This window comes from Triturus cristatus, chromosome 10 (assembly GCF_964204655.1).
Source record: "Triturus cristatus chromosome 10, aTriCri1.1, whole genome shotgun sequence".
Taxonomy (NCBI): domain Eukaryota; kingdom Metazoa; phylum Chordata; class Amphibia; order Caudata; family Salamandridae; genus Triturus; species Triturus cristatus.
The window spans coordinates 1,225,947,515-1,225,968,713 of record NC_140593.1 but is presented as its reverse complement, the minus strand read 5'-3'; the positions used below and the strand labels follow the sequence as shown (position 1 = coordinate 1,225,968,713).

The 21,199-nt window shown below is 51.5% G+C and overlaps 1 protein-coding gene across 2 annotated transcripts in view; it reads right to left on the bottom strand.

Moving 5' to 3' along the window:
- BCAP31 (B cell receptor associated protein 31) overlaps positions 1–21,199 on the bottom strand; it is a 167,495-nt gene that overhangs the window by 21,717 nt on the left and 124,579 nt on the right. For both annotated transcript variants that reach the window (XM_085629795.1, XM_085629796.1), the window contains exons 5-7: positions 4,348–4,483; positions 3,006–3,132; positions 2,412–2,512 (exon numbers count right to left, since the gene is read on the bottom strand). In XM_085629795.1, the coding sequence (XP_085485921.1) occupies positions 2,412–2,512; positions 3,006–3,132; positions 4,348–4,483 (364 nt within the window). The remainder of the gene's footprint in view (positions 1–2,411; positions 2,513–3,005; positions 3,133–4,347; positions 4,484–21,199) is intronic.

Sequence of the window (21,199 nt, the reverse complement as noted above, 5' to 3'; positions counted from 1 at the left end):
TTTTGAAGAACTCATTCCGATACTGAATTCTCCCATTCTCTATTATTTTGTCAGTAATGATCTGGTAACCTTTTAGCAGATGCCTTGACTTACCAACTTCATATTCAAGATAAGCGAGATATAAATCGACAACTGCAAAGCACTAAGGTGAAGGGGGGCATGCTGCGATAAAGGAGCCAGGCACTCATTACAAAACCGGGCAAGAAAGCGGAGTCCAGTGGAACTGTACACCGAGAGGGAGGGTGAGGCAGGAGAAGGGGGTGGGGTAAAGGGAGGGGAGGAAGAGGAAGGCAGAGGAGGCAGACAGCAGAGGGACATGAGAGGAGAGGGGAAAGGACGAGGGAAGTAAGAGGCAGGATTAGATAAATGCGGAGAAGAACGGAATAGCAGGAAGGAAGTGGGAGGGGAGCAAGGAGAGTGAGGGAAAAGGACTAAGAAGGAAAAGAAGGAAGGGAAAATAAGAGAAAGGAGGGGTGGGGCTGAGGGAAGAAGTGAAGGAATCAACAGAGATTGGAGAGGGGAAGGAAGGATGGGGAGAAATTGAGGAAAGGAAAAGGGTGGAAGAAAAGAGAGAAGGAAGAAAGAGGCAGAGAGGAATGAAAAGCGTAGGGTTAGGGGTGGAAGTAGCAAAGAGGGAGGGAACTGCGAGGAAGCAAGTGGGGAGAAGAGGAAAGGAATGGGGATGGAGGGAAGAAGGAAGTGGGGCAGAGAGGGACTCGATGGGATGGGGAGAGGTAAAGAACATTATCCGACCCTACCCCATGTTCAATGCTCACTTTTAATAAACTGGATTAAATGTAATTCGATGAAGACGCATCGGCTTAGCCCTGGGATGGAAAGTGGAGAGGAAAAATAAATGGGGCGAGAAGCAGACAATGCTACAATCGTCAATGTGTATATTGAGTGGATGCATTTGAGGTGAAGTCCTGAAAAGTGCTCTTACGAGGAGTGAAGTCTGTGACTGAAGCTGAACCAGTCTGACTGGAACTGGGTGCGGGTGGGTTGACGTGTTGGGATCACAGCGTTCACTTTTTTCAGTCTTCATCACGCTTGTGAGAATACCTTAACATGTTTCATTCAGAAGAACGTTTACTTCATGCAGGACTCCTTTTCTCCAATCTTGGTCAGTGATTTTCAAAGTTTGGTTAAAAAAAAAGCGTTGACAAATCTTCTAGGATGATCTCGACCAGTTACCCAAATCAGGAGCTTCTCGCCAGTCTGGCTGCAGTTTTGAGTAACATCCACTTGTATTCGTTCGCCAACTCTCGGTGCTGAAATGCGACACTTTCATGTGTAATTTAAAGCAGGGATTCCAGGCGGGTGACTATCTAAGGGAGAATGCTGCTGGAGACAAACCTCACGCTACGCGTCTGTCCGGGTCACGATCTCAAGGATGTACTGTTCACTCGCCCAGGACTAATCATTCACTCGCCCAGGACTAATCATTCACTCGCCCAGGACTAATCATTCACTCGCCCATTCGTCTTCTGAAGAATACCCCTATAATAAACGGCTAGCATTTACAGGTTTACATTTTAACTTTGAGATATTTCTGTGCAATTCCCGGATATCTGGACACAGTACTGTTGTATGAAATGTTGATACAAAAAAATAAACAACCCTTGGACAAAGTAGCTGTGCCAGAAAAATCTGCAACTAGGTTGCTATGACGAGGTAATGTAGGCTCGTAATGGAAGTCCCACTGCCCAAGAGCCGCAGAGGGTCTTCTGGCAGCGACCGGAGGAGCCCCTGCGCTTACCACCTCTAGATAGGCAGCTTGTGCCTGGTGAGGGGGATTGGCAGGAGCTGGAGACCCCCAAACCCCCTCCCCACTTGCTTTACCCCGCTCTCCCCTAGCCCCACCACACTGCTCCTCTCCTCTGCACTCCAGCACAGAGCGGGGGAGTGCTGAACCCAGCAACGATGAGCCGATTCTAAGGTGAGGGGAGGCTCCGCTTCTGACGGAGCAGCAGGAGGCCCTCAACTTTGTGTCCACACTGTAAGGTCCGTCTCTGGACTGCGCGCTCCTATGCACGTCTACAACAGGCCAGAGATGGATTAAAAGGCTTCTGCATCCAGACATGGGTCTATCCAGAATTGAATGTGCGGGGGATGAAAGAAACGCTGAGGTCAGGACGGGCAGGGGCCGGTTCAAGACACGGCTCTGCTGGCCCAGTGGCTATAGCTTCAAGTCTGCCGTTATTACTGGTAAACAGTGCTTGGATGAGATTTAGTTCTACGGAACCGATCACAGCAAGGTATACAATCCACCAGCGGGAAAAACTCAGGGGTAAAATCCCCAATCTAAGGCTGCACCAAACCTGCCTTGCCCTAGGAGGACTCTATACTCGCAATGCATTCACACCAAGCATGAGAGCCGGGGCAAGGCTCAAGGCGGCATCGGCCGGTACCTGCAGCCTGGTGTGCTCGTCCATCAGCCGGTCGTACTCCTTGGATAGGCCCTCGGACTGCTTCTTGATGGCATGGACCTCGTTCTCAGACTTGTGGAGACCTGATGATAAACACACAAGCGGATGGTCACTAGGATGCACGAGGCCACAGACCTCATTCAAAACTGTCCATTCAGAAACCTCCACCCGCGTGTTCATGCCCTCTAAGCCTACACAGCACACGATTCGGGATTACTTGCAGGGTATGAATCTCATCGGAGTACAGATGTGGAAGGCACGTGAGGCTTTACCTTCAGGAGAGGGAATATCAAAATACTCAAATGTGAAGGCTTCTCAAAAACGTGTCCGCCTCAGAAAATCCAGTGAGTGAGTGTGTGAGTGAGAGAGAAAGAGAGTGTGTGACATCTAGAGAAGCCCCATATATTACCACATCAGGTGTTAAAGGCCTGGCTGGGATGTGTTCCGAGGTTTCCCCTAGAGGTGGCACGACTGAAAGACCAAGAACGCCCATCGCGCATATTCAAGAGAATGAATGCAGGAGAGGCCGGAGGGAACATGGAGCGTGGAAGAAGGCAAGACTGAAACGGAAGTTACTTTTCTTGGTGGTCTCCAGCTCCTCCTTCAGCCGCTGGACTTCAGCCTTCAGTTTCTTGTTGTCTCCCTCATGGTCAGTGTGCTTCAGATTGAGATCGCCGACTTCAATCCCCGCATCTTTCAGCTCCTGTAGAGGGTAGTAACACACACGTGATGCATGAGAACATTCTCCCAACAGGCCAACACCGGCACAGCTGCCCAGCAGACCAAAGCTAGCAGCAAAGCTAGCAGCAAAGCCAGCAGCAAAGCCAGCAGCAAAGCCAGCAGCAAAGCCAACAGCAAAGCCAGCAGCAAAGCCAGCAGCAAAGCAAGCAGCAAAGCTAGCAGCAAAGCCAGCAGCAAAGCCAGCAGCAAAGCCAGCAGCAAAGCCAGCAGCAAAGCCAGCAGCAAAGCCAACAGCAAAGCCAGCAGCAAAGCCAGCAGCAAAGCCAGCAGCAAAGCCAGCAGCAAAGCCAACAGCAAAGCCAGCAGCAAAGCCAGCAGCAAAGCCAGCAGCAAAGCAAGCAGCAAAGCCAGCAGCAAAGCCAGCAGCAAAGCCAGCAGCAAAGCCAGCAGCAAAGCCAGCAGCAAAGCCAGCAGCAAAGCCAGCAGCAAAGCCAGCAGCAAAGCCAGCAGCAAAGCCAACAGCAAAGCCAGCAGCAAAGCCAGCAGCAAAGCAAGCAGCAAAGCAAGCAGCAAAGCTAGCAGCAAAGCTAGCAGCAAAGCCAGCAGCAAAGCCAGCAGCAAAGCCAGCAGCAAAGCCAGCAGCAAAGCCAGCAGCAAAGCTAGCAGCAAAGCCAGCAGCAAAGCCAGCAGCAAAGCCAGCAGCAAAGCAAGCAGCAAAGCTAGCAGCAAAGCCAGCAGCAAAGCAAGCAGCAAAGCAAGCAGCAAAGCTAGCAGCAAAGCCAGCAGCAAAGCCAGCAGCAAAGCCAACAGCAAAGCCAGCAGCAAAGCCAGCAGCAAAGCCAACAGCAAAGCCAGCAGCAAAGCCAGCAGCAAAGCCAGCAGCAAAGCCAGCAGCAAAGCCAGCAGCAAAGCCAGCAGCAAAGCTAGCAGCAAAGCCAACAGCCTACTCAAAGCCACAACCTGCACGGGCCACAGGACAAGAGTGCGCACCAGTCCCCCATCCAAAGCATGCTCCAGGGTCAGGCTGCTGGCATCCCTCCCACAGCATCTTATTCAAACATCCCACACAAGACGTCCCAGAATCATACACGGACACTCTTGCTAACGTGAAGACGAGAAGGAAAGTCAGAGGGCTACAGGAGCACTGGGTGGTGCACATCTTACGCAAGGTGGCAGCTGCAGGGGCCAGAAACGGAACCTGCAACTGGCTTTGGGTGGACGAGCGCCGAAACACTACCTTCTTCAGCTTCTCATTCTCCTCCAAATACTTCTTGGCGGCATCGCTGGCTCCTAACGCTTGCTTCTTGAATGCCTCGTTGGATGCCAGCAGCGTCGCTTGCCGGGAGATGAGGATGACCAGTCTTCTCAACAAGCTGGAGTCAAACAGAGATGGAATTCAGTCACACAACGGTGTATTAAGGGGCGCTTTTTATAGATGCATTTGAAAGACTTGTAGACCAAAGTGAGTTACCTGACAGAATTTCTAGTATGGGGGGGGGGGGGAGGGGGGAGGAGACTCTAGTAGGGAGTTATTTTAGGACCCTGTCCGGCGACAGGCGCAGGATCGAGGAGCAGCAAGTAGAACTCCATCCCCACGTCACTAGTACACTAGCAGTCTTCAGTGCCACGTCATGAGGAACCCACATCTCTTACAAAGCAGTGAGCGAAACATTCGAGTTAGGGGCCCGAGGGCGTGCGCGCCCACGACCTCCATCCCTTTATGCACCAACCAACTACTCCACCTTGTTCACAAGAGGACAATCAGCCCTTTTAATGTGAAACTGGCAACATAAAGAAAATATATGTACAGCCCGACCAAACTAAGCAGCAGCATTGCTGGGCTCAAGATCATGGTAAGGACTACAGTGCGTTCTGTTGGGGGTCGCAATTTCTTTGCGAGAGAAAAAATATAAATATGTGTCCAAAAATGTCACACCTATGTACAAAGAGAGATCAATGTACAATCTAAAAGCATTGAAGGAGTGTGGGCCTATCCGGACCATTTATTCAAAACCCCTACAATCCAATTATTAAAATGGAATACATAAAATGACGAATGGCCTTGTCCTGTGTAGTCTAAGACCTATACCCAAATAATAGAAGCAAATATACTTCATATGCGGCGGTCATGTACACCAGCATGACAAACAGCGGGACGTGGTGAAAAAGGGACACAAAGTGCAAAACTGATTGAGAGTACACAATACAAATGAGAAGGGGAACGTCTGTCCTAACAGATGAAATACTTCAAAACACACCCTGTCCTATGATCAGTCTTCTTAAGGATGTCTGACCAACAACACGGACCAATAAGGTTTTCAACACAGAAGGAATTATACCTTAATGTATCTCCTCCAACACCGAAGGCCCCGATTTTATATTAAAAACAGAGCTTTGGACTATACCATTTCCCTCTAAAAGGCAATATTTCTCTCCATGTATTCCCATACCTGGGGTGTCACGCAGTTTGGTGCTTACTTTCCCTCCATGTTAAAGAACAGTAGATGTTTCAGCACCCAGGCTAATGTGATGCATAGCTAAATACATATAAGGTCCCAAAGGTGAGACCGATTGCATTGCAAATGCTTGTTTTACATAGGTGTGACAATTTTCGGACACAAACATTTTCTCTCACACACAGAAATTGTAACACCCAACAGGACATTGTAGTCTTTAACATTATATACTCCGTTTCCGAGAGACACAGGGCGACCCCATTATTTTTTATGGGGTTCATAATTATAGCACACAGCACAGTAGTTGTAGAAAATGTGGAGCAGCTCATGCGGACACCCTAGAGGGGACCGTCAAGGACACACGGAACAGAAAGTCAAGCAATACCACCCCGTTGTTTATCCGTCAAGTGGAAGATTAGAAAACGTAATGCACCCAATACTAGAACAGGCCCCTGTGAGCAACAAGTCCCTGTGAGCAACAAGTCCCCGCGAGCAACAAGTCCCCACGAGCAACAAGTCCCCACGAGCAACAAGTCCCCACGAGCAACAAGTCCCCGCGAGCAACAAGTCCCCGCGAGCAACAAGTCCCCGCGAGCAACAAGTCCCCGCGAAGTCAAGCAATACCACCCCGTTGTTTATCCGTCAAGTGGAAGATTAGAAAATGTAATGCACCCAATACTAGAACAGGCCCCTGTGAGCAACAAGTCCCCGCGAGCAACAAGTCCCCGCGAGCAACAAGTCCCCGCGAGCAACAAGTCCCCGCGAGCAACAAGTCCCCGCGAGCAACAAGTCCCCGCGAGCAACAAGTCCCCGCGAGCAACAAGTCCCCGCGAGCAACAAGTCCCCGCGAGCAACAAGTCCCCGCGAGCAACAAGTCCCTGCGAGCAACAGACCCCTGCGAGCAACAGACCCCTGCGAGCAACAGACCCCTGCGAGCAACAGACCCCTGCGAGCAACAAGTCCCTGCGAGCAACAAGTCCCTGCGAGCAACAAGTCCCCACGAGCACGGAGGCCCTCCTGTATTTACTAAAGAGCCTTTAAGGAGGACAGCCTTGCCGCCACCTTCAAGGTGGAACAGGACATTTTCCAATATCAAACGGATGCAGTTTTCTGCTTCAAAAGAAGGGTTTGAAAGAAAGAGAAGAGGCCTCTCTTCATTGAAGAGAAAGTCAGATATCTTTTGCAGTTAAAGGATGGGTGTGAAGAAAAATCTTCTGAAAAAAGTAAATAAAACTTGTGACGACATGCAACAGTCCTGTAACTCGTAACTCCCACTTTCTGGGCTACGAGAACAGCCACCAGAAACACTGCCTCGCAGCACACCAGATCAACAGCCCTTGATGACAGGGACTCAACAGGATAACGAATCAAGAGGGAACAAATGTTTGCATTCTTGGGGGCTTCCAAAGTAGAAAGAACCGATTCAACAACCTAAAAACATGGCCACAGTGTTTGAAAAAGTGAAAAGGTTTGTCAGAACGTCTGCAGGTTCCTCTGGAAAGCAGAGACACCTTGAAGTATGGCGCTTTGTGTCCAGTCTAGGGACACTGGAAAGGATGGATGAAATCCCACATCAATCACGCGAGTTTGACCACAGTCAGAACCTACCCACGCCATCCTTTCAGCAGAACCCCTGCGTCACTACATGCCGGGCAGGGTTTAGATCATCTCCTCAGGTACCGGCCACAGGCTCAAGAATAGAAGCTCTGGTCTTAGCATCCCTTGCTCAGGCCACAGTACATGTCCGGCTGGGAGAGGACGGGAACAGCTGCAGCCAGTAGTGAAAGGACAGAGAACCGGAAATGACCTCTCCAACAAGACGTCAGTAGCATCACTGGCCATGCAGGGCCATCTCGGCTTCTGGAGAAGTCTGAAGGGGGAGAGGGGAGCCATGCTCTGCGGGAGAGTAGATTCACAAGTGTACCTGGGTCATGTGAATCTACAGAGAATCTCCAGTGAAGAGCGTCATCGGTGTGCGGGATCCCTCACCACTTAACAGAGACCAGCCGGACTCTAAAACATTAATTAATGGCACTCTGGGATTTGAACAGTTCCATCTGTGAACAACTCTCTCCTTACAAGGAAGCTACGACGCGGAGCCTCGAGGAGGAAAACATACAAATCACGTGGTTCATTTGGGATATTTATACAATGTTTGAAGTGCACCCCTGCTCTCAGGCGTGCTTGTACATAAATAAGAAAAGAAAAAGGCTGAAATCAAAACACAACATTGAACAAATACCAAAAAGAAAGACGTTATTATCAATGAGAAAAATAGCAAGCATTGGCAAAGCCATTAAGCTTAGTTTGGTGAAGTGTTTCTATGCCTGGTCTAAATGCACCTGGCAGTCGGAAGCGCTAGATTGGAATGTGTTCTTTTTTATTGGAAGCCTATGCCATAAACACCAAAAAGCAATGCCTTAACATGGCACTCATTTGCCTGCATAAAAAAACAATGTCATAAAGTAAGCATCGCAGGTACTTTTAACACAATTGTACGAGCGCTTCTGACCGCCAGGTGCATTTAGACCAGGCGTAGAAACACTTCACTTTCCAATATCACCTTTTCTTTGCATCAGTGAGAGTCGTATAGACCTTCTTGTGCTGTTACCTGAAGACAATTTAAAAACACACGAAGACTGTAAAAATAGGAAGGAGATGGAATGCAAAGACTCAAAGCATTAAAGTAAAGAGCGGACTCACCAGCCCTGGCACGGAAGTGCACTTTTAGCGAGACGTGCCCATGTGGGTGAGGCAAAATGCAGCCGCTGACCATGAGGAGAGTGCCCATCTGAGGATGACCTGCCCCCCCACTGTCCCACAGCCGCTGACCACGAGGAGAGTGCCCGGCTGAGGATGACCTGCCCCGCTGCCCCACAGACGCTGACCATGAGGAGAGCGCCCATCTGAGGATGACCTGCCCCCCACTGTCCCACAGCCGCTGCCCATGAGGAGAGTGCCCATCTGAGGATGACCTGCCCCCCACTGTCCCACAGCCGCTGCCCATGAGGAGAGTGCCCATCTGAGGATGACCTGCCCCCCACTGTCCCACAGCCGCTGCCCATGAGGAGAGTGCCCATCTGAGGATGACCTGCCCCCGCTGCCCCACAGACGCTGACCATGAGAGCGCCTGGCTGAGACTGAACTGCCCTCACTGTCCCACAAACGCCGACGGTGAGGAGAGCGCCCGGCTGAGGTGGACCTGCCCCCCCTCTGTCCCACAGCCACTGACCATGATGAGAGTGCCCATCTGAGGCTGAACTGCCCCCCCTCTGTCCCACAGCCACTGACCGTGAGGAGAGCGCCCGGCTGAGGTGGGCCTGCCCCCACAGTCCCACAGCTGCTGACAGTGAGGAGAGCACCCGGCTGAGGTGGGCCTGCCCCCACTGTCCCACAGCTGCTGACGGTGAGGAGAGTGCATGGCTGAGGTGGGCCTGCCCCCACTGTCCCACAGCTGCTGACGGTGAGGAGAGTGCCCGGCTGAAGTGGACCTGCCCCCACTGTCCCACAGCCACTGATGGTGAGGAGAGTGCCCGGCTGAAGTGGACCTGCCCCCACTGTCCCACAGCCACTGACGGTGAGGAGAGTGCACGGCCACAGCCACTGACGGTGAGGAGAGTGCACGGCTGAGGTGGGCCTGCCCCCACTGTCCCACAGCTGCTGACAGTGAGGAGAGCACCCGGCTGAAGTGGACCTGCCCCCACTGTCCCACAGCCGCTGACCTTGAGGTGAGTCTGACCTGCCCCCCCTCTGTCCCACAGCCGCTGACGGTGAGAAGCGCGCACGGCTGAGGTGGGCCTGCCCCCACTGTCCCACAGCTGCTGACCGCGAGGAGCGTGCACAGCGGAGGTGGGCCTGCCCCCACTGTCCCACAGCTGCTGACCGCGAGGAGCGTGCACAGCGGAGGTGGGCCTGCCCCCACTGTCCCACAGCTGCTGACCGCGAGGAGCGTGCACAGCTGAGGTCGACCTGCCCCCCTCTGTCCCACAGCCACTGACTGTGAGGAGCGCGCACGGCTGAGGTAGGCCTGCCCCCACTGTCCCACAGCCGGTGACGGTGACGGTGAGGAGCGCGCACGGCTGAGGTGGGCCTGCCCCCCTCTGTCCCGCAGCCACTGACGGTGAGGAGCGCGCACGGCTGAGGTGGGCCTGCCCCCACTGTCCCACAGCCGCTGAGGAGCGCGCACGGCTGAGGTGGGCCTGCCCCCCTCTGTCCCGCAGCCACTGACGGTGAGGAGCGCGCACGGCTGAGGTGGGCCTGCCCCCACTGTCCCACAGCCGCTGACGGTGAGGAGCGCGCACGGCTGAGGTGGGCCTGCCCCCCTCTGTCCCACAGCCACCGACGGTGAGGAGCGCGCACGGCTGAGGTAGGCCTGCCCCCACTGTCCCACAGCCGGTGACGGTGAGGAGCGCGCACGGCTGAGGTGGGCCTGCCCCCCTCTGTCCCGCAGCCACTGACGGTGAGGAGCGCGCACGGCTGAGGTGGGCCTGCCCCCACTGTCCCACAGCCGCTGAGGAGCGCGCACGGCTGAGGTGGGCCTGCCCCCCTCTGTCCCGCAGCCACTGACGGTGAGGAGCGCGCACGGCTGAGGTGGGCCTGCCCCCACTGTCCCACAGCCGCTGACGGTGAGGAGCGCGCACGGCTGAGGTGGGCCTGCCCCCCTCTGTCCCACAGCCACTGACGGTGAGGAGCGCGCACGGCTGAGGTGGGCCTGCCCCCACTGTCCCACAGCCGCTGACGGTGAGGAGCGCGCACGGCTGAGGTGGGCCTGCCCCCCTCTGTCCCGCAGCCACTGACGGTGAGGAGCGCGCACGGCTGAGGTGGGTCCGCCTGCATTGCCCCACAGTCCCACTGCCCCATGTCATATGCTGCGATGGGCAGAAGCAAAATGTGAATGACCATGGAAAACACTATGGGTTTAGGAGGCGTGACCCAAAGCCCCTCCGTGGGGATTAAACTTGCATTCTACATTGCTTTCTATGAGCGTGAGGCGGCAGACATAGTTAACACCGTTTCTAGACAAGACCTAAAAACTGTGGCAGAGCACAGCTCTCCTTTACATTAGGAACATTCCGATCTGGATGGGTTTACCATTTTGTGACCAGAACAGCTTCATACCAAAAGGTACAGCTGCAAAGAATCCCAGCATGCTACAAATACATTTTAAACACATGAAATACATACATGCACTTCTTGAAATTAAGATGAGGACTAGGCTCTCAAGCAAGAACATGAAACGTGTTGCGATTAAGATGCCAAGTGCAGGGACCAGTCCAAAACCAGCCTGGATTTGTGGCCTGTCTGGAGGGGGACCTCGCCTGGCAGTCCGCGCTGGATTGTACCAATTGAGCAGTACCACGGGTGATGTGCATTGGGCTGGGTGTGGGCGAGGGGGCACGGTGAGCAAAACAAACGATGGACTGGTGTGCAGCCCAAAGTAATCAGCAGTTGCTGAGATCAAGTCCAGCATTCCATCCTTAGTGGGCGGGCACCGAAACTGTATAGATAACTTTTATTGGAAAGTACCACCTTGACATACCCCGCCCACAAAACACGGGAAAGGGATTTGAACCCTCCTATGAGTGACGAGTCTGTTGTAGCCAAACCGAATCCTCAAGCTTTAGGGATAAACGGCTACACTTCACATCCGTGTCTGGGATGTACCATCCCAAACGAGGCTATAAAGAACCGACCCCACCGAGCCCGGCCTACCACAGATACACCTCTAGCCAACCTGATGTTAGCCCCTTAGCCTGGCAATGCCCCGAGATTACGGTTCTGGAGACCAATTACTGCAACTGACATTTCCTGGACCCACATTAAACCCTCCCGCTCAGCACCATTTTGGAATATGTCGCTCAAGTTCCTGAGCAGTTGAGACAGCCAGCAGCATCGTTGCTGCTGCTATCAAAACGCCAGGAGTCCCTCAAATAAGGGACAACCCAGAAATCCAAGGGATCTGGGTAATAAATCAGATATGCAACACAAAGATCCTGGAGGAGAAGGCCTGTGCTCCCCAGGCAATGAGACCCATATGCTAATTATTGGTACAGTATCTAAATACGATCGATTCCTCTTGTAATGATTCGATACATCACCATTTGAGTTGAACATTTCATGTAGTAGGTGCTCTACAAACGGCGCAGTGCAAAGTGACATACGTGAATATAGTGCACAAGTGCTTATTGACAACAGTCACAGTCTGGGAACTGATGGAAAGGAACATTGCAAATACAAGACTCGCATTTAAATTCATTAAATAAAAAAGAGAGGCGTCAGCACCAGCCCTCTAGTAAAAGTCAACGTTTGGACCACACACAATTTATTATCAGGGTCCTCAGGACCTAGATGGAAGCGGGCACCAGTACAGTGGCTTCCAGACGCCAACTTCCTCTGGAAAGTGGGAATCAAACCTCTTTATTGAGAACACCATGCCACTACTGGTCTTTACACAAGATGACTGGAATGCAAGGCCTTTCAGATGCTGTGCTTGTTAACGCCCATAATACATTTATGATGCGCTATCTTGTTCGGTCTGTATGGACTTGCAGTTCTATTACATTGAACCATGTACTTCTGTCGCGGTATGCTTTACACTGTAATGGGCGTTTGGTATAAATGGCCAACTAGATCAGCAGTGTTTGCTATAAATATTATGAGCAAAAATCAAAAATTGCTTACATTTTTTGATAACACCATGCAGAGATTGGTAGTCGAGGCCGAACTATTTTCAGAGCTGTGATCAAAGCAATCCGTGCACCTTCGCCAAATGCCTCAAAATGCCGGGTGGCAATGACATAGCGAAGGGATTCCGCCCCCAGGGTATTGATTCCAAGGGGGAGGGGGAGTTCTTTACTTCAGTGCCGCCCCTGAGGGCTTCACACGATACTGCGGGGGTCTGGACTGTCCATGCAACTGGTATGTTGGGGGTTCCTAGACGAATATGACAATGATGGTTGCATCTTGTGGCACTCCATCTGTAGGACAATAGTGGGATGCCTTTTATTGTCCCAAAATTAAACCTGGCTGATTTATTTGCTTAACATTGTTACTAACTCCAATTAAAATAAGACGCACTCCTGTCGCGGCGCGGTTTCCTGAGGCAGTGGATTCTACAGTTCTACCCCCAGAGGCTGTGCGGCCCAGCAACTGGGTTTTTCATTTTTCCTTTAATATAGATTTAAAACTGGCAAAAAAAGGAAAGGTGTCTCTAGATTATCGAAGGACTAAATACATTCTTTGTAAAGCGCTCCGGTAACTGCGAGGTAAGTGAATCTGTCCAGTGTTTGTGGATAGGCCTGCATGCTCTCTCACTGCACAGACAGAGCAGCCTACCTGTGTCTGGAGGAGTTAAGAGTCCTATCGGGCACAGTAGTCACGACACATTCAGGTTGTAACGTCACTGCAGAGGCGATGAGCCTGCAACGTTGAGGAAAAAGTTGGGAGTTGTGAAAATCCTTAGAGGACTCTTGTGACGGTGACACATCAAGGAAGACACTTGGCGCATGAATTAGATCTAACTGGTAAAGATGGTAGCCCGGAACCCCGGTACCAGTAGGCCCAGCAGGTCCCTTGAACCTCAGGACTTGCCTGTGAGCAGCCCCTGTCTCAAGACCATCCCTTACAGTCTAGAAAGGCTCCCTCGTGACCTAGATTTCTCTCCCAAGTGATGCGAAAGACAACTTGTGAAAGAAATAGAGGTCACGAGGGAACCTTTCTAGATTGTGTAGTTGCCCCCCCTCTTCTCCCGGACCTCAAATTATCTTGTATAGAGGGGGTCCCCAATTTTTGCATAATCAAGACTATCTCTTATCCAACTGTTGATGCAAACTGCAAAAAAAACAATTCCATCGGAAGAATCCAAAAATGAAAGGTGACCAGAGAAGCATCCTAGGACAGGACTGATGAGAGGTAGAAGGTACTCGAAGACTACGAATGGTACAAGATGCACCTTTTCATGGCGGTTCTAGGAGCACTATGCGCAGGTGAGCTTCAGAGAGGGTTTGAAGAACACCTGAGTACTATGTGAAGGACACCAAGACTGCAGGACTGGAGTCCGAAGTCTGTCGGAGGGCCACAAGCAAGGCTCACTAAGGCCACAGGTGTGCTTCGAGCGCAGATTTCCACTCGCGCTCTTAACTCGTTGAGCTCCAAGGTATGATCAGGAGACCTGGCTGCCGCCCTTGGAGAGGTGGAGCTGGATGACGCATCTCTACGGTAGGAGAAGTCAGCCTGATAAAGATTCAAACATGGTTAATTGAGGACACACAAGGAGGTTGTGCATCTCACTAGCATGATCTGCAGCCGCCACAGAGCAGAAGGATAATCCAGGCTGAAAAGCTATTCATACTGGCAAACAATGTTTTTTTCCAGCACGGACTGGGACACTGTATGCTCGTCAGAGAAGAGAATCGAACACTGAGCAACGAGACAGTCAGAGAACAAACCGGCTCTCAAAAATGCCGACCGGCTCCTGGACGTGGGTAAGCATAGGGCTTCAGCCAAGGCGACCACAAACAGGGCTCCACCAGCACCCTTACAGGTTGAGCATCTGGCCTCTGGTGCAGCAAGTGCCAGCAGGACCACATAAGATCCAGGAAACGATCATTCAAACCTTCCCCGGCAACGGGTTCTTCCTACATATAAGCCTGCGTGCTACAACACTCTCCTCACTGGATCAGTCTACAAAGGAGATTTAGTTTTATTCTGCATCAGGAGTGCCCTCTGTGTACTCAGCGGCTACAGTCCGAACACAAGAAAAGTAACAGACACCCAAGGAGGTCCAGAACCCCCACAGGCAGGGACCTTGTGAGCGCCTGAACAGCACCCATCAAGAAATACACTGAAAGGTTCATTAAAAGGAAAAAGCACACAGCGTCAAATTCTTACAGCAATGACTGCAAATAAACTAAACTTATCTGATGAGCAGACTGGACATGAGCACACCCCAGACTGTCAACATCACACGGTTTAAGTGTGGAGTTAGCGTTCTCACAGGAAAGCAATTACACTCAAGTCATTCATGAGTAAGTCACCATAACTTCCTGGAACAAAGAATGCTCGTGTGGCCTCCTATTCACAATAGTAATTAGGCTAAACTCTGAATGAAGTACTACAGACCTGCCCTGGCAGGGGGAGTCCAGGGTAACAGTTTACACATTACAAGAAAGATAATGAGAGCTCCTCTCTCCTGACCCACTTGCAGTCCTGCAACAAAGGACATTTGAGAAAGGAAGCGGCTACACAATGCGAGGCTGGCCCAGGAGAGGGGAGCGGAAGACACGGGTCTAGCCTGGAAGATAACATCTCTCATGGTCAACTCAACAGGGGAAGGCTCTACAAGGGAGGGAAATGAGAGGTACACCCCCAGACTGACAGAACCCTCCCCACACAGCCAAGCAAGACGTCATTAGCAGTTTTCAAATGCACCAAGAACAGACATGTCACAGCACCGGGAGCAGCTGTGTTAAGCACCTTACAGCCATCTATGCACAGGAGCAGATGTGTGAACTATCACAGTCATACTTATGCATAAGAGCAGCTGTGGTAAGCCCCTCACAGCCATCTATGCACAGGAGCAGATGTGTGAGCTATCACAGTCATACTTATACATAGGAGCAGCTGTGGTAAGCCCCTTACAGCCATCTATGCACAGGAGCAGATGTGTGAACTATCACAGTCATACTTCTACATAGGAGCAGCTGTGGTAAGCCCCTTACAGCCATCTATGCACAGGAGCAGATGTGTGAACTATCACAGTCATACTTATACACAGGAGCAGCTGTGGTAAGCCCCTTACAGCCATCTATGCACAGGAGCAGATGTGTGAGCTATCACAGTCATACTTATGCATAAGAGCAGCTGTGGTAAGCCTCTTACAGCCATCTATGCACAGGAGCAGATGTGTGAACTATCACAGTCATACTTATACATAGGAGCAGCTGTGGTAAGCCCCTTACAGCCATCTATGCACAGGAGCAGATGTGTGAACTATCACAGTCATACTTATACATAGGAGCAGCTGTGGTAAGCCCCTTACAGCCATCTATGCACAGGAGCAGATGTGTGAACTATCACAGTCATACTTATACACAGGAGCAGCTGTGGTAAGCCCCTTACAGCCATCTATGCACAGGAGCAGATGTGTGAGCTATCACAGTCATACTTCTGCATAAGAGCAGCTGTGGTAAGCACCTTACAGCCATCTATGCACAGGAGCAGATGTGTGAACTATCACAGTCATACTTATACATAGGAGCAGCTGTGGTAAGCCCCTTACAGCCATCTATGCACAGGAGCAGATGTGTGAACTATCACAGTCATACTTCTACATAGGAGCAGCTGTGGTAAGCCCCTTACAGCCATCTATGCACAGGAGCAGATATGTGAACTATCACAGTCATACTTATACATAGGAGCAGCTGTGGTAAGCCCCTTACAGCCATCTATGCACAGGAGCAGATGTGTGAACTATCACAGTCATACTTATACATAGGAGCAGCTGTGGTAAGCCCCTTACAGCCATCTATGCACAGGAGCAGATGTGTGAACTATCACAGTCATACTTATACACAGGAGCAGCTGTGGTAAGCCCCTTACAGCCATCTATGCACAGGAGCAGATGTGTGAGCTATCACAGTCATACTTATGCATAAGAGCAGCTGTGGTAAGCACCTTACAGCCATCTATGCACAGGAGCAGATGTGTGAGCTATCACAGTCATACTTATACATAGGAGCAGCTGTGGTAAGCCCCTTACAGCCATCTATGCACAGGAGCAGATGTGTGAACTATCACAGTCATACTTATACATAGAAGCAGCTGTGGTAAGCCCCTTACAGCCATCTATGCACAGGAGCAGATGTGTGAACTATCACAGTCATACTTATACATAGGAGCAGCTGTGGTAAGCCCCTTACAGCCATCTATGCACAGGAGCAGATGTGTGAACTATCACAGTCATACGTATACATAGCAGCAGCTGTGGTAAGCACCTTACAGCTATCTATGCACAGGAGCAGATGTGTGAACTATCACAGTCATACTTATACATAGGAGCAGCTGTGGTAAGCCCCTTACAGCCATCTATGCACAGGAGCAGATGTGTGAACTATCACAGTCATACGTATACATAGCAGCAGCTGTGGTAACTGCCGCACAGCAATAGTAATACATAAGAGTAGCTGCATTAGACTACAGGGAGTGTCAGATGCATCCGTTCTCCTCCAGTTCTCTGTTCACCATGCATCACTGCATGGCAGCCAATGCTGGACCACGAGGGGGAAAGGCAGACACGTTTCAAGCTATCAACAAGAGGACATTTTACACGCATGACTCACGTCAGTGGGTATGCCAAGAGAGCAGACTGGATCCACCCCTCGGACTGGGCACGCACCCGTTCATTGCAGGTTTACTTCTCCTCGTTCAATACTTTAGATTCTCGAAGCAGCCTCTTGCCCAGTATTATCCAGTGTCCCTCAACACTCAAACCAACAGCACGCACCATTAATGTTTGAAAAGCCTCACACTGGCTAATAACCACTAGAGGCGTCTACACACAAGCCTTTGTTGTTGTAAACAGACTAGGAGAGATGGTGTGGTTATGAGAAGGAAGCAACCGACTCTTGAGGGCAACTCTTGAGGGCAACTCTTGAGGGCAAGACTCCTGCGATCGGCTTCAGGGTGACTTCCCCAAACCCGCATGAACACCAAAGCTTGAAAAACACAGGGAGGGCCCAGGAAGGGCGCGTCCGTCACAGAGCGCTCTTGAAATACAAACACTGCCGCCATTGGCAGAGAAAGAGGGATATGCAAACAAGTAGCTAATTTCACTATACCAGGCAGCCCTAAAGTGATCAGGGGAAAAAAGTAGTAGCATAAAGTCCCAAAATGGAAATCTGTAATGAGGCGGGGCTGATCTCCGCTGGAGTGCTTCCCAAGAGCAGAACAGGAATCTGGAAGTACAGTAGGAGCTTGAGAGACCACACTGGTTTACATGTTCTGAAACAGACAAATGAAAGAGGAGACAGCTGACAGGTGATTATACCGAGACAGACCGATGAACATAACGGCGGGACTATAAATAAATAACATTTTTACAAGGCATGGCATTAGGGACGCAGCTGTCCACAAGAAGAGAGTTGGGTCTGCATGTCGGTTCCAACAAGTGGAAACCAGGAGAAGGCACACCTGTGTTCCCTGAATCACAGGACGCGGGAGGTCCAAGTCAGCCATGCAGCACTTAAATCACCTGCCCAAACCTTTAAGTCAAGATGAATGAGCATGCAATTAATCCATCTGATATTGGAAGAGTGCGGACAAAGGGAAGCTGGTTCACAAAGACAAACTGGGCCAGCCTAACCCCAAGGTCTGAGTCCAAGGTAACATTCTCGGAGACCTTAGGAGCCGAGCAGGTCGCAAGGGCCTCTAGTGGTTAATACATTGATACAAGGCTCGATATGGACTTTCCGTCTTCTAAATAATGCACGGCTCACCTTCCTAAGACTGTTAGCAGGCAACACTCAAGGCCTCGCTTTGTGGCACATGGTAGCCCTTGGCATTACATTTGAAACAACGCTATTCACACAAATGACCCATTAGTATCACACCACAGGGCGAGTGCACATGCACATGGTGACATCACAGATCGATATTTAAAGTAAGGTGCAGCTTCAGAGGCTGGAGAGGAGCGGGATTTCAGTGCAAGAGCGGCACGAATGGGAGAAGAATGGCGAGCGTAGTCCACATATTTGCATGAATGGTCAGGCTGGCACTAACACAAGCTGCCTACATGGTCTGATGGGCACAGACAGCTGTGGTGGTATACAGGACCGCACATTAGATGCCCACCAGCACATGCTACAGCAACACAGGAGGAGAGCCGGCTCAAAGAACCAACTTCCCCTTCACAAGTAACTCGCTAAATTCTTCTAGAAGTGACTCACCAACCTTTCACGCAGAAGCCATGAGATACAGCGACCGCCGCATTGCAGGAGTGTCTGCGACCACATTTGGAGACATTCGCATACGGAGATAGACAACTGGAAGGCAAGAGACATGCGTGCTCTAGAGCGGCAGAAGCCAGGGGGCGCCCAGATTCCTTCGTGGGAGGGGACAGCAGTGGATTCAACAGTGAAGGGACATCTAAGAACAGGGTTGGAAGTGGCCCACACACTTGCATTGACCTCTGGTTCCCAGAAGACGCCCAGAGCTTGCTTAAAAGTTAAGACAGCAGAATAGGTTGTGTTCTGACTGTTAGAGTTCAGCAGGTGTGAAGAGTAGCACAGTCCTCGAGCAGTCCGTTCTTCCAGAGCATAGAGACAAAGAACACGCATACTTCCAGCAGATAAACACAAAGACAATTACCAAATTAATAACACCACAAGTAGCTAATAAACTACATATATATATATATATAAAAAAAAGTACAACAAAGTCAAACAAGTGCCTGCTGACTAGCTGTAGCCCTTACCCAAACAGTGATTGGTAGTCCAGGAATGCAAGAAGTACAATATGCACGGAGGGGAAGGCGGAAGATCCCAGCTCTGTGGAAATGGCCAACACTTGGAAAAGATGAAGGGGACAAACAGCAGCAACGTAGAGGGACTCGCGACAGCAATGAACAGTCACTGAGAAGCATGAACACCCCGGGAACAGCCTAGGCATTCTGGACACAGCCTAGGCATTCTGGACACAGCCTAGGCATTCTGGACACGACCTAGCAATGAACAGTCACTGAGAAGCATGAACACCCCGGGAACAGCCTAGGCATTCTGGACACAGCCTAGGCATTCTGGACACGACCTAGCAATGAACAGTCACTGAGAAGCATGAACACCCCGGGAACAGCCTAGGCATTCTGGACACAGCCTAGGCATTCTGGACACGACCTATCTATACAGTCACCAGGTGTCCTCTCGGTGTCTGGGGGAGGATGTGACAGACTGCAGCCCAGTCACGTTCCGTATGGACATACCGTTCCAACGACTGATGCTCCGATGGAAACCGAGTCACAGGTACTGCTAGTCAAATCCAGAGTCACAAACTAGAGGGTGCAGCCACACGGAGCATTCAAAGCGCTAGGCGAACGCATTCCTCTTTTTGTTGAAGTGCAAATCAAACAGATGCCTAACACACCAAAGCGCTATAAGGGACAGGCTCTGCACTAACCGAAACCTCCAGCGTCCTCAAATACCAAATCATTAAAAGGACTGCACTGCACGGACTGAAGGCTCCAGCCGCACTAGCGTCCTCAAATACCAAAGCGCTAGAAGGCCAGGCTCTGCACGGACCGAAGCCTCCAGCCGCACTAGCGTCCTCAAATACCGAAGCGCTAGAAGGCCAGGCTCTGCACGGACCGAAGCCTCCAGCCACACTACCGTCCTCAAATACCAAAGCGCTAGAAGGCCAGGCTCTGAACGGACCGAAGCCTCCAGCCGCACTAGCGTCCTCCAATACCAAAGCGCTATAAGGGCCAGGCTCTGCACTGACCGAAGCCTCCAGCCACACTAGCGTCCTCAAATACCGAAGCGCTAGAAGGCCAGGCTCTGCACGGACTGAAGCATCCAGCCACACTAGTGTCCTTCAATAACAAAGCACTATAAGGCCAGGCTCTGAACGGACCGAAGCCTCCAGCCGCACGTACGTCCTCAAATACCAAAACGCTAGAAGGACCAGGCTCTGCACGGACCGAAGCCTTCAGCCGCACGTACGTCCTCAAATACCAAAGCGCTAGAAGGCCAGGCTCTGAACGGACCGAAGCCTCCAGCCGCACTAGCGTCCTCAAATACCAAAGCACTATAAGGCCAGGCTCTGAACGGACCAAAGCCTCCAGCCGCACGTACGTCCTCAAATACCAAAGCGCTAGAAGGCCAGGCTCTGAACGGACCGAAGCCTCCAGCCGCACTAGCGTCCTCAAATACCAAAGGACTATAAGGCCAGGCTCTGAACGGACCGAAGCCTCCAGCCGCACGTACGTCCTCAAATACCAAAACGCTAGAAGGACCAGGCTCTGCACGGACCGAAGCCTTCTGCCGCGCTAGCGTCCTCAAATACCAAAGCGCTAGAAGGCCAGGCTCTGAACGGACCGAAGCCTCCAGCCGCACGTACGTCCTCAAATACCAAAGCGCTAGAAGGCCAGGCTCTGAACGGACCGAAGCCTCCAGCCGCACTAACGTCCTCAAATACCAAAGCGCTATAAGGCCCGGCTCTGAACGGACCGAAGCCTCCAGCCGCACTAGTGTCCTCCAATACAAAAGCGCTAGAAGGCCAGGCTCTGAACGGACCGAAGCCTCCAGCCGCACTAGTGTCCTTCAATACCAAAGCACTATAAGGCCAGGCTCTGAATGGACCGAAGCCTCCAGCCGCACTAGCGTCCTCAAATACCAAAGCGCTATAAGGGCCAGGCTCTGAACGGACCGAAGCCTCTAGCCACACTAGCGCCCTCAAATACCAAAGCGCTAGAAGGCCAGGCTCTGAACGGACCGAAGCCTCCAGCCGCACTAGCGTCCTCAAATACCAAAGCGCTTGAAGGCCAGGCTCTGAACGGACCGAATCCTCCAGCCGCACTAGCGTCCTCAAATACCAAAGCGCTAGAAGGCCAGGCTCTGCACGGACCGAAGCCTCCAGCCAGTC